The sequence below is a fragment of the Harmonia axyridis genome, chromosome 5 (genome assembly GCF_914767665.1).
Source record: "Harmonia axyridis chromosome 5, icHarAxyr1.1, whole genome shotgun sequence".
NCBI lineage: Eukaryota > Metazoa > Arthropoda > Insecta > Coleoptera > Coccinellidae > Harmonia > Harmonia axyridis.
This window is the reverse complement of record NC_059505.1, coordinates 24,690,241-24,704,512: the sequence shown is the minus strand read 5'-3', so window position 1 is coordinate 24,704,512 and position 14,272 is coordinate 24,690,241. Positions and strand designations below refer to the sequence as shown.

The 14,272-nt window shown below is 34.7% G+C and overlaps 1 protein-coding gene across 2 annotated transcripts in view; it reads right to left on the bottom strand.

The window, feature by feature from the left end:
• The window catches only part of LOC123681202 (metabotropic glutamate receptor 2-like), a 393,937-nt gene that overhangs the window by 236,041 nt on the left and 143,624 nt on the right, over positions 1-14,272 (bottom strand). The window contains exon 1 of one of the 2 annotated variants that reach the window (XM_045619454.1): positions 12,112-12,648. The exons of the other annotated variant lie outside the window; for it this stretch is intronic. Coding sequence (XP_045475410.1) covers positions 12,112-12,619 — 508 coding nt within the window. The 5' untranslated portion in view covers positions 12,620-12,648. Of the gene's footprint in view, positions 1-12,111; positions 12,649-14,272 lie in introns of those variants that run through there. 2 annotated transcript variants of the gene reach the window in all.

The window sequence follows — 14,272 nt, the reverse complement described above, 5'->3', positions numbered from 1 at the left end:
TTAGGAGAATCAACAAAATTTTGAAAACAAACCTCAACAGCAAGAACATGACGAGAGCTATCAATACATATGCATGTTCAATTCTTACATACTCTTTCGGTATCATTCCATGGACCAAAACAGATATGGAAAACCTGCAACGCAAAATAAGAACCTTGATGACGAAAGCACACAAGCACCATCCGAAAAGTAGCATTGAGAGGACGACACTGCCGAGGAATAAAGGAGGCAGAGGTCTGCTAGACCTCATGGAACTTGCCCATGGTCAAATTGAATGCCTACGAACATACTTCAAAGACAAATCAGGCACGTCCGATATCTACAAAGTACTGTGTGAAGCAGACGAATCAACACCTTTACAACTGCACAAGGAGCAATTGTCATACAACCACCAGACAATCCAAGAAAAACTGCAAAGATGGAGAGAAAAGCCCTTACATGGACGACATTTCAACGAGGTGAACCAGGATCATGTCGACATTGAAGCGTCGAACTATTGGCTCACATCAGGTGCGATGTATCCAGAAACGGAAGGCTTTCTTTTAGCCATCCAAGATCAAGTGATCTCAACAAAAAATTACTGCAAACATATCATAAAGGATCGAACTATTACTGACGATCGATGCCGTTATGGGTGTCCAACGAACGAGACAATCCAACATATCACGGGAGGATGTCAAATGTTTACAGGAAATGAATATAAAGAGAGACACGATGCAGTAGGAAAGATACTACACCAAGAAATGGCAACTAAATTAACACTAATTAATTCTGAAAAAGTGCCATACTACAAGTACCGACCGGAAACCATCCTGGAAAACGAACGCTATAAACTGTACTGGGATCGTACAGTTTTGACTGATAAAACAGTCCCTCACAACAGGCCAGATATATTGCTAGTTGATAAACAACAAAAGGCAGCAATACTCATCGACGTAGCAATACCTAATAACAACAACATGCGTCAAAAAGAGGTCGAAAAAATTTCAAAATATAGGGACCTCGAATTTCAGATAAAGCGCCAGTGGGGAATGATATCAACGAGAACTATTCCAATTATCATCTCAACAACAGGAATAGTACCCAAAAATCTCAAGAGAAATATCAAGCAACTAGGACTTAGAGAGTATATATGTAATATAATGCAAAAAGCTGTTGTTTTAGTTACTGCAAGGACGGTGAGAAAATTCCTAGGAAGCGAAGGACAGGTCCAAGGATCGCGTGTAAGAGGACCAGAAGTTCTACGAGAACCAGGGGGACCACAAGGACCGGACACGACCGAGCTCTGCCCTTCTGATATTTTAAATATCTGGGATTGAGTGAATGTTCCTCTTAGCGAGGAGTGAGAAGCCGACGGCGAGGAAAAATCCTACGCGTATAGGCAAAAGTCGGATAATAATAATAAATAATAAATCGTACTTTATTTCAAATCATAATACATAACAATTTCATGAAAATGAAGTGAAACAGTGTCATATATATATATATATATATATATATATATCGGGATCGAAACGTCGACTAAATGAAATAAATAAGAGTGACATTATAACACTTATCAATTTTCCCACACCCCTTATCTAACTTATAACTATTGTTGTATATTGGGAATTAAAATTGTTGATATATATATATATATATATATATATATATATATATATATATATATATATATATATATATATATATATATATATACATATATATATTTTATCCCGTATAACTTGTCATATTATAGGGCTCTTAATTTAATAGGAACTTGTATATTTTCTTCTTGAAAGTTCTGGTGTCCTGAATTGCTTTTATATTGCCAGGCAATGAATTGAAAAGTTTCAGGCATCTGTATTCCACTTGTTTTTGGCTTGTTGTTAATTTGAATTTGGGAAATATGTAGTCCAAACTTCTACTTTCGTGGAATGATTTTTCATTTCGATATTTTTGGAAAAGATGTTCGTTTTTCTTCATAAACAACAAGCACTCATGTATATATAAGGCATATATTGTCAGTATTCCATTTTTCTTGAAGTAAGTTCTACATGATTCATTGTATTTCAGATTGTTTACTATTCTAAGTGCTTTCTTCTGCAATATGAACAAATCTTCTATATTTGATGTTCCATAGAAAATCATTCCAAATCTCAGCCTTGACTCTATCGTCGCGTTATACAGAGCTTTCAGGGCTTCATATCCAATGTATCGTGCCATTGTCCTCAGGCCATAGATATTTGTTCTTAACTTTCCGCTTAAGTAATTCACGTGTTCATTCCAATTTAAATTCGAATCAATATACATTCCTAGTAACTTGGTGTGTTCTTCTACCAAATTGGTATTTTGGTTTATACTTAAATTTCCGCTATTCATGTTAGAGGGTGTGAAAAGTACCAAACGTGTCTTTTCTTTGTTGAGTACTAAGTACAATCACTTGTGCCGTTCGTGTCGTGTTTTGTTCGTTACACGATGGCTGAAATAAAAAAAAATCCTACAAATGTTGTATTGTGCCTATGTGTGCAAGCACGAGAATGAAAAACCCCAATAAATTGTTTTACCGACAATATTGAAATCTTTGAATTCACACACAAAAAACAACATACTACACCACTGACATTGCGAACTATCTCCCTCATGTTTTAAAACATAAACAAGACGATATGACGCCCGTCAATATCAAGTCCACTTAGAATTGATTCATACCGGATTTTATACGGGCAGTAAACATTACTTTTTTCTCTTTTTACTTTTTACTCCTCACATAAATATGTTTTGCCATTGATAATGGATAGACTTCAAGACCCAGTACTCAACTACAAACTGTTTATGGAACGTTTTCTAAATAAATTATCGTTATAAGTTGAACCATGATGAAACTCATAAGTAGATACTTACTTGAAAAGTTTAACTCCTTTTATTTCAGCACCGACGTAAGATGGATTTGAAGAAAAAAACTCCATCACTGCGAATAAACCTATTTTAGGCAAATTGTCACTTTGTCCTTTCACGAAGCCTTCTTCCATTATGGTGACATAAAAACAAAACTCGAAATAAAACTACACTGAACAACTACAAATAGCGCGAGAGCCTTGGCGCGGCTAAGTATTTAAACGTAATTTATGGTGTAGCGATCACAGGCAAGTGGCGTGACGTCACAGACGAGTCGGATACCAAAGACGTTCCGCGCTAAAATACGTAAATTTAAATGATCTATTTCTCAGTAATTTATTAATGGATTTTCAAAATTTTTTCACTGATTTATCAGTTTTGCTCTATATTTTAATTCTATCGTGTCAAATATAGTATTATCAACATCACTAAACTAGTCCATTGGCAAACCTTACCGTAGTAACTCAATGAAGATTCGGTGTCACCTAGGGTGGTAGCGGTTACCAAGTAATAAACAACGCAAAAGAATTAATTTTACTGATTCAAATTCACAATACAGAAGATCTCTGCAAGACGGTAAATCAGAAAAGTACAGACTGTATCAATTATCAATATATAGTTAAAATCGGTTACTGAGATAATTGTACTGTCTACAACTGCTGTTTCCTCACCTCACCAATTTAATATAAGTCAAAAACCATTTACTGGGTTAATCGGAACTGGGAGCCGGGGAAATGATATGGAGATGAATACGAGGAAGTGCGGAGTCGGGAAGAAACGAAAACTAATACTACTACGTTGAAAACCCCACCGGTACACCACCCTCTCGATGTCTCTATCAAATGAAAAACCCCTGAATGATCCCTTGCAAGAAAAAAACAAGGATTTTGAACCAACCCCCCAAAAAATGAAACAGGCAAACTAATTTTAAGGAATGGAGGAATCACGGCAAAATTGGTCATGTGAACTATGGTATGAAATATGAATGAATATCTGATTACCACTACGTAATAAACCTCTGACTGATATCTCAAAACTGTGGAATTAACCTGAATCAATAATTACCGCTTTACTATGGACTAAAACAGTATTACCGAATTTCGGCTTGTTACACCCTTTTATAACCTCGGGATGAGGGATGGTCAAAGAATCCAGTCCACGTGACTCCTCATGTGCGTAAAAAACCTCGGTTTCGAGAAAATTCTCTTGACGGAATGCAATTTTCATCTGGAAATATATCGGTGGCAAAAACGCCGAAATCAATAATTACTTATATTATTTCAATCCGGTGATTCGAGATCTTTCAAATTGAAAACATGAGGCATGGACTTTTTCATCATCGCGGTAAATAATTATTTAATTAATTCCAATATGTTCCGAGAATAATATCAGAATGATTAATTTAAATTTAATTTCTTTAGACGGTGCATGATCATTCTTACCTTGTCCAGAATGAAGGGGGCTAGTGATTTGGAGGTTGCGGGTTCGAGTCCCGCTCGAGAAATTTCTATTCCGGTATTAAAAAATTGTCTGCATGCCATGATATTATTAGTATAATATAGATACAGAGGCTTACAACTTTACTTCCGCTGTTTATTCCGAAATTCGACGCTTTATCAAAAAACTGGTTATACATTTATGATTCAAACTATTGTCCATCGTTGGACTCTATTTTCTCCCATTTTTCACGAAGTGTACGAATCCCGCGTGAAAAAAATGGTCATCTATTGAAGCGATCCACGAATAGATCCAATATTGCATGAATATACAAATATAAATCTGCTGTAATAGTTGTAAATAAATAAACTCCAAATAAGTGCTTTATTAATAAAAAATTATGGATTTCTCTCAGTGTAGGGTGATTTGAAAGTTATGGGTAATTGAAGAAATAGACCAAATCAATGGAACACTCTATATATTGATTAAAAAAAGAGATGAAACCTTCAAATGCAGGTTATTCTGACTTACTTCAGTGTTCTCTATCTACCCTTAGTTTCCCACTATTCACCAATGAATCACCCTGTATAAGTGCTCATTGAAAGTTAATCAGATACTTCATCGCATATTTCAATATCATAAAGACATGAAATTTAAAAAAAATTAAAATTTGAGATATTCAAGATATTGAAGGTGCTTTTGTCATGACAAAAAAATATTTGTTTCAAATTTATTGGAAATGGAATAATAATGTTAAATTATTTCAATCCATAATACTGAAATAGCAAAATGAAACCGAAATATAAACATATTTCCGATTGATGGATATTTAATTTTTCAATATGGAAATACTTGATATCCAACGAAATATAATCCGTTCCTGATACAACAGGAAAGTTATATAAATGAGATACTAATTTTCAGTCATTCCGCTGGCCTGCACCTGCATTTCCTGACCTTCCTACCGTATCATTTAGGTAAAATAATTCTGGTTCAATGAACCCTGTTGAACCCTGGTATAGACTCAGAAACATTCATTCAGACTAATAAACGTGCAGGGGTTTAAATGTTGGAATGTTTTTCAGAGTACCTATACAAATAATATAATAAAAAGCTGATATGTGACAAATTCTTGATATTCACATCTTTTCGATAAATGAAACGCGGATTGAATTTTCAGGTTTCCAACTTTTACTAATTATTTCCAATGCTTGATATCATTTTTGATCGGTCGGTCGCCGAAAGGATAAAAGCTCTTAATTTGGCCACGATGACAGTATTCAGTGGCTTCGAAAGTTATCGTGTTCTATCTAGATTACTTTCGGAACGCAAAACCTGGAAAGGATTCAGAATCTTGAATGTTGAGAGTTGAGACTCAACCGCTGCTACATTCATAATTTCAACTCAACAGTTGAGTTTGTTAATGGACTAAATTAGTCTAGGTGTTGCGTAAATATTTTGTTGTTTAGATAATTTCAGGTCTACAGATACGATCGGAATTAATTTTCACATTCAAATGAGAAATAACAATTTCAAGCCTCATTGAAAGCTTTATGTTGATCATGTGACTTGAACCAGAGAAATAAATATAACAAATAAGATTAAGCAGATGAATAATATCAGATTCAAGACTGTTGCATAGACCATAAGATCAGGGGCAATGAGACTCCTTCAAACCATAAAAAATTCGTACATAATATCCACGAGAAAAATTTTTTGCATAGTGCTTTACAGTAACAATTTCAAGTTTTGTAGAAAAATGTCATGTTCTTCGTATCAACAGAACTTTGTAAAATTCAAGATATATCTGGAAAAAAATTGCAATATTTCAGTAACAATTGATCTTGATTGACTTGGATAGTCATGAAGACTTTCAATGGAATCGTTCATTCAAAACCACTTATTTACGCGATCCAGAAATAAAATTGTGGTTTCCATCAGCCACCGCATTAATAGATCTCGAAACACGTACACCTTTAATGGTGTTCAGGTGTATAAGAAACTTTCCGATCACATGACATCACTTCGTGATGCGACCTTTAAGGGGCTTGTGAAAAATTTGCTTATCGAAAATGTCTCCTATTCCATAGAAGAATTCATGAACCATCAATTCTAGTCATTATATTTCCTAGTAAATTTTTTATATATATAATATATTTACGATCTATGTGTATAAATATGTTATTAATGTGTGTACTAATGTTCAGGATATCTGAAGGTATTCTTTGTGTTAAATTTTATTGACTACCCTGTAAAGTTTGAGTATGAGTAATAGGATACCAAGGTGCGAATTGCCGAAGAATGCTGGAGTCGCGAGGCGAAATCACTTTCCCACTCGGTACTATTTTCGAATATTTTAGGAGTACTATGATAAAATAATGACACAAAATAATTTCCACTAATTTTTTTAAAATTAACCAGAATTGTTTCCCCATGCTCTTCTGAAATAAGCAGGCCAAAATTATCGGGGGTCACAAAATGGCGAATGCGTTCAATAAATCTTGTGACTTTTTGCTTGCCTGAGAGATGGCGTGGTTGACTGCGCATCTTTTGGAAAATAGAAACCGTTTCGGATATAAACCTAATCGTTTTACGTCAAAGTCATCAAGCTTCACTATCCAGATAAAGGGAGCACTGAGTGTAAATATTTTGTTCAGATAATTTCAAGACTGCAGATTCGATCGGAATAAAATTTTACATTTGAATGTGAAAATATTATAATGTGCAATATTTCAGTAACAATTATTGATCTTGATTGACTTGAATAGTTATGAAGACTTTCAATGGATTCGTTTATTCAAAACCTCTCATTTAAACTCAGGGCCGCCGCTAGGACATTTTTCCGAGGCGCCAAATTGTAGGGGCGCAAAATCAGTTAATGAAACAAGACCTACTTTTTAATAAGATGGTTTCTTAGTGAGAATACCACTCTTTGTAGTAAAATAATGAAATTGCCAAGAGCAATGTTTTTCAATCGAACATATTTTAATAAATGATAGTTATGAAACTACTTTATAGGTCTTAAAACGCACATTCAAGAGATCGAATAGGTGCTCTCAACTAGCAATGAAAATGCAAGTAGGTACTAAAATTCACCTTTCAGATCTATTATTATTATTGAGGGAAATTTCTTGTTACTTCTGGAGCCATCGAGGGATTCACTATGGTCCAAATTATTCGGCAATATTTACAGTTGCTTCTTCATTATACCGGGCATGGACGATTTTTCGTTGAATATGTAAAAAACATAAAAACTCTGGCAATTTTTCCTTAAATAATCTGATACTGCTCAATATACGGTTCACTGCTTCTGGCGATCATCAGCTTCATGGATTGCAGAATCAAGTGCCGATCTTTTAACAATAAAGCGACATGGAGGTTAGAAAAGTTCTATTGTTTCCGAGGGATTTATAGATTCGTCCACTGAAAATGAAACGAAAGTTGCCGCGATCATTTTAGTAGAACTTTTTCACCTAAAACCACAAAAAAAAAAAAGATGTAATAATAATTTTGCTCTGAAAGTAACAACAAACCCTATTTCACTTTCTTCGAGAATAAACATATCACATTTTGAGAATTGTACAATTAATATTAACAATAATTATTCATTATTCATTAATAGTTTGAAATGTTATTAATAATTCCTGTTAATTTCATGCTCAAATAAAACGAATATGCAACAATGTTCTGATTGAATTTTGTGAAATTCAACTAATAATATAGTATTTAAAAACTTCTTCTTCTTCTTCTTCTTGCTTATATGAGCTGGTAGTTCATAAAGGTAGGCGTTTGCCTGTTAATAATTAATCAGCCTCTTCCGACGTAGACGTCCAGCATTCTTTCCAACGTTTCGGTGGTCTTCCCTGGGTTCTCTTCCCCGTGGGTTTGTTCTGCCTTGCTCCTTTCACCAGTCTGTTGTCCGACATTCTCTCTATGTGCTTATTCCAGTATTTTCTCCTCTGCCTCACAAACTTTCCCACGTCTTGAATCCCGCTTCGTTCCCTTAGTTCCTCGTTTCTCACCCTGTCCAGTAAAGTCTTTCCATGTATTCTCCTTATTATCCTCATCTCTGTCGTACTCATCATCTGTGTTGTCCTTGCCGTATCTGGTCTTGTCTCCGCAGCATAAGTAATTATGGGTCGGATGGCTGTCTTATATATTCTAACTTTGCTGTTTATGTTTAGATATTTATTGCACCATACAATATCCTGAAGACAACCTGATATCCTCGACGCTTTCATTGTCTGATTTCTTACTTCCCGCTTTAGATCTCCGGCGCTAGTGATGTCTGCTCCTAAGTATGTGAACTCTCTCACCTGTTCCACCATACTTCCAATCTCCAGTTTACATCTTATGGGTTCTTTAGATGTTACCATACACTTTGTTTTGGTTGTGTTTATGAGCATATTCAATGATTTGGCTTCCTGGTTGAAAGCGTGAAGTATTCTCTGTAGATCGTCTTCTGAGTCAGAAATCAATACGGCGTCATCGGCGTACCCATCTTGTATCCCGCTGTTCTTGGCAGTTTTTCTGTTATTTTGTCCATAATCATATTAAATATGAGAGGGCTTAGTGAGTCACCTTGTCTTACACCTTTATTCATCTTTATATCACTGGATAGAAGTCCACCTGTTCTGATGTTCGTTGTGCAGTTTTGGTTTATGTCAAGGATAATTTCAATTAGTAAGGGATTAACTCCTTTCTCCCTTAGTATATCGACGACATCACAGAGTCGAACCCGGTCGAACGCCCTGGTCATATCCACAAAACACATTTATTTAAAAACTGAGAGGATAAAATCAATTGCCTTGAGATCATTGAAATACATTGACAACCTCTTGAGATCTATCAAGTTTAATTGTAAACAATGCATTTTGAGTGAAATTATTGGCTGGTAAGTGATGTGTTTCGAAATAAGTAATTGGTCTCTCGGGCAAGCAAGATTCATTTAGTGCATTCGCCATTTTGCAACCCACTGACAATTTTGGCCTGCTTATTTATTTTATTTAGTACCACTAAAATATTCGAGAAATTATCGAGTGATGTCGCCTCCCGTTTTCAGCATACCTCGGTGATCCGCATCTTGGTATCCTATTGTCGCTCGACTATTATGACTATCCCCGAGGTTTGTATACAATTTTACTGACAATAATTATATCAATAATTACACAAATATTTTTCGTGACTTGTAGTTGGTCTGCAAGAAGAAGACTTCAGTGAAAGAGTATTCCGGAAATTTGTTGTGAAGACTGCTAAATTTGTTGTTTCTTTGTTGAGATGACTTTTCGTCAAAAACTACATCGATACAAACATTTTAGCGATGGTTAAATAATTACGGAGATATTTCAAAAATTCTGAAGACGTTTCCTTGTAAATTTTCTCCTATGGCACAATAAATTTTTGGTCAACTTATAGTCATAGACGATATCAAAATATAAATTAAAGTGAAGATTCATCCACAACCACGTAATAATTACAAAGAACTTTAAAATAATGTGATAAGACAAACTCTCTTTTTATTTTTTCAAATTTTCTTCTACAGCACTAAAAATTTTTTTTTGAAGACTTGTGATATATTAAATAAATGTAGGATCCAGTCATTATTCCCTGTAACGAATTGAGATGGTAAACTAGATGCTTGGAGACCTATTAGTTTCTTTTAGTGTCGAGGGCATGACAGTTTCAATCGATTTACTGGGAACGAATTGTTATTGTACATAATGTAAAAAGGGTGTGTAATTCTTCGGGGTGTCGAGTATTTGTCATATCGGTTGTAAAACTTAAGAGATTTACTGGGGTCGAGAACAAGACGGTTGTACCAAATGTGTTACATCTGTTTCTCAGGTTCTAGTCCTTCTAGAATATTCGATTTCCAGGAATCCGCAAAGATCTTTGGGGGCGGTACGGCAAAAGCCCTTATTGGACTAGGGGATGGTACCTTACCCTAAGGGTGTGGTCAAACCGAGAGAGGGTAGTTCCAATCGGCAGAGAGCACAGTTCAGATTAAACCGAAGACGGGTACAGACGGTACAGTTAAACTTAAGCCGAAGACGAGAACAAGTTCGGTCGGTCAACTTAAGACTTAAGACGAAAGACGGTTCGCGGACTAGATTAAGACGAGTCGCGAACAAGTTAAAGACGAGACAACCAAAACTTGTAATAAGACGAAGACGTGACATAATCGAAGACCTTTCGAATAATTAAAACTAGAGTTAAAGACGAAGTTCAGTACCGTAGTGAGAAACTTGTAATTAAGACGTAATTAAGATCTTCTCAATACTGAGTTTTCACTGTATAATTGTGGCTTTGTAAATAGATGTAAATAATTCAAAAGAGTTTAATTATTGCAAATTCAACAAAGTCACGGAGAAAAAGACGAAAGGACAGGTAATCGAATCATACCTCTAGATGATCGATTAACCAAACCTACATAAATACGAACATTTTTGTGAAAAAATCAACAGCGTCTAGACGATTATCAAACAGATATCTATAACATTGTTTGAACACTAAATTTTTTATCCGTATGAAAGGAATAATGGGAATAATTGTTTAAAAGCCAACATAAGGTTTGAGAATATATCCCGCTAAATATTTTTCTCATATTTTCTATAAATGCTTTTTGAATTTATTTTCATGACATCCAAAGGAACCAAAAAAATATAGAATTATTGAATGTTATTATTTCAATCAGTTTGCACAAATTGATATGATTTTTGTGCATATTCCCAGAAAAAAATAACAATTGTACATTTATGAAAGAAATATTCACAAATGCTAAGCTGGAAATTATTCGGAAGTCGGTAAAGCCACATACAAATATCAATCTATAACAATAACGACATTCTATACGTCAGAAACGGTGGATGTGAACGTTGGAATATGTTCACTTTGACAAAATCTATTAGCCATTTGATCTACGTGTTAATTTATCTTTGAGCTGAGCGGTCAGTTCAATCTATCGAACACCCGTGAAACAATTTTCAGGGATATATGTCGGATACTTAGCAGCCAGTATTGAAGCATAGGAGAGTCGTTGGGTGAAGTCATGCATGTGAAAAGGATTCTGACAACGTGAAATGACATAATGAAATCTGAGAATGTGATTGGTAGTTTGAAATCTACCCTTTACACTCTTCGAGTATTGGAGAGTGATATTTGCATTCCATTTTGATGGCTGTTTGTACCTATGTATGTATCATGTCATATGGCTTGATTTTATTGGGAAATAGTAGGTATACATGCCGAATATATGTATCTTCAGGGTTCAGAAGTTGGAGATTCGCCGTATATTGGGATCAGGTTATATTCAAACCTGTTTGGGCGTTTTCAGAAAAAAGGAGATAACAGGTTTATATATTAATCAACTATTACAGTTTTTCTTTAAAAATCCTGAAAAATTTATGTAGTTTCAGAGCTCACAGACCTATGACACTGGTCATAATTTATTCATTTACCCCAAACATAAACTGTCTTCAACTGAGAAAGAATGTTAACATATGGCAATAAAATTGTACAATTCACTCCCGAAGAATCTAAGACAACCATCAAGTTTCAATGATGGTCAGAATGATTTTTCGAAATGAATGAATATTATTTATTATGTTTTCGGCATCGATATTATATTATCCATAATTATCGATTATTTCATTTGCCATTTTACTGTTTGCATTCACTAATAATAATCTATATTAAATGATTTAATTGAATTGAAAGATATTAGGCGATGTTAACATGGCAAGTTTCATTTTTTTTGTCTTTCGCGCAAATTATTGATTAATATGGAAATGAACTCACCTTTGATGAAATCAACCGCAATCTCCAATCCGTAAGTATCCTTGTCACAGTCATCTAGTATGTGAGCTCCTAGAGATATATTTGGTAGCAAAGGATTTGGATCATTATTCAGTCTATCCAAAGAATACAGCATAGCTTCCAGAGCTTGTATTCCGCCTTGTGGCATAACGGGTCCACAAGTTATGGTATCTTCTCGTTCGTGAACCATCATCAAACCTCCAAGAATTAAATCACCATGCACTATTGCTTCTTTTTTCACTGGCCACAGAATTTCTTCAACAAACATACGGTGATGATGTCTGATAGGGTGTCGTTCAAAAGTATCGTAATTATGAACCCTTTCTGATGTGAATCGTTGATAATTGACCAAATTTTTGTTGATGAATATGTCTGCCGAACGTCTGAGATGGAATGCGGATGAATTATTCCCGATAAAAAGATTTTGGCAGCAGATCGATGCCAAGAAGCTAGTCAATATGAATATATTCTGCACATATATTTTACACATTGCCGATGATTTCACTATAAGAGAATTTCTCGGATGATGGATTCCACTGAAATATGCCAGATGTTTTTATATCGATAGTAAAACTGTTGAGATGAAACGAATAAAATGGGAAGGTATGTTATTAAAATTCAAATTTGAATTCCGTTTTCCATACTAATTGCTCCGTCAAAATGAAAGTATCTCTAATTGGTCGAAATTCTAATGTTATCTCTGGTTCCTACAATATATATAAGTCTTTGACTTGGACATACATTTCAACCGAAGATTCCTGAGTTCAAAACAAACACTACCATTTTTTTTCGATTGGGACCGCTCAAAATGATACAGGCTGCAGAAAATCGATAAAAAAATGTACTATTCGGCTATATCCCCTGAATGCTTTTATTGAAGGGAATGATTTTATGAATATAGCTTTTCTTTGATGTGATGCATCATTTCTGAACACAAAAATCCATTCACATCTTTCGGTTTTTTCAAAATGAATTTTGCATTCCATAAAAATTCCAGAAATTATAAGAACTCAACTCTTAAATATAACTTGAATAGTTATTCAGCTGAATAAATATTCAGCTAATTTGAAAAATGAAAGTATTTTTCATATTTTCTCGTACTTTGGCTGAATGCAACAGTGTTCTCTTGTGGAAAAAACCACAGAAACGAATATTTATTATGATGTCATGCCTCAGATTTAAGAATTGAAGTACTATCTAACTAAGTTTGAAAATTAAGTCATTTGGATAAGCTCACCTCAACATCTCGATTTGATTACAAATTACTGAGCTTTCGCACACAGGGCCGCCGTCAGACATTTTAGCGCCCAGACAAAATAAAATTTCACAGCCCTGCGTTGCCTAATTTATACGATTTTTCTTCAAAGGAGCCTCTGTTATTCCTCTCAGGCATATTTTTGATTTCATATGAAAACGTGTTTTTCAATTTAAAATCACCTCGTCAAATTTATCAAACGACGTTTCGTCGATTTCATCATAGAACGTCCTGCCTTGTTTAAAAGTACGACGCTCTATTTATAAGACTGTAGTAAAGAGACAACGTGGTTCTTGAAGGTGCAAAAGTCTTGTTTTATTAACTGACTTTGCACTCCTACAATTTGGCGCCCCGGCAAAATGTCCAGTATACCGCTTCTGGCGGCGGCCATGTTAGCACAGCTCTGGTAATATGAAGATACTCTATTTTGAAGAATCCAGATAACTCTCGAATCCCATGTTAAAATTTTTCCACAAAATACTCTCATTATAGGTAATGTCAACGAAGCAATCAAGATCTGAAAATCCGTCTAAAGACTGCTGCTATCGAACATTACTATATTCGTCTTCAGGTCATTCAAACTTATGTCAAAACATACCACGTAGTATATAATAATAATAATAAACGCCTTTATTGGATAGATGCATTCTACTCAGGGGCGAAGTCTAGCAATGCTATTCAACTTATATAAGGACAAATTTTTATGTGGTTGCGACTGAATGCTTTTATTTTTTTGCTATTCGATTAATGTCAATTGGATGTCGAGTGTGAATATAAAATAATAGTTATAATTTATATTTTTTTTTTTTCAAACTCTGCTTTCATAGACAATATAAGTGGTTATATTTGTGATTTTGTTAATTAATGAACTCTTTTATTTTTTACCCA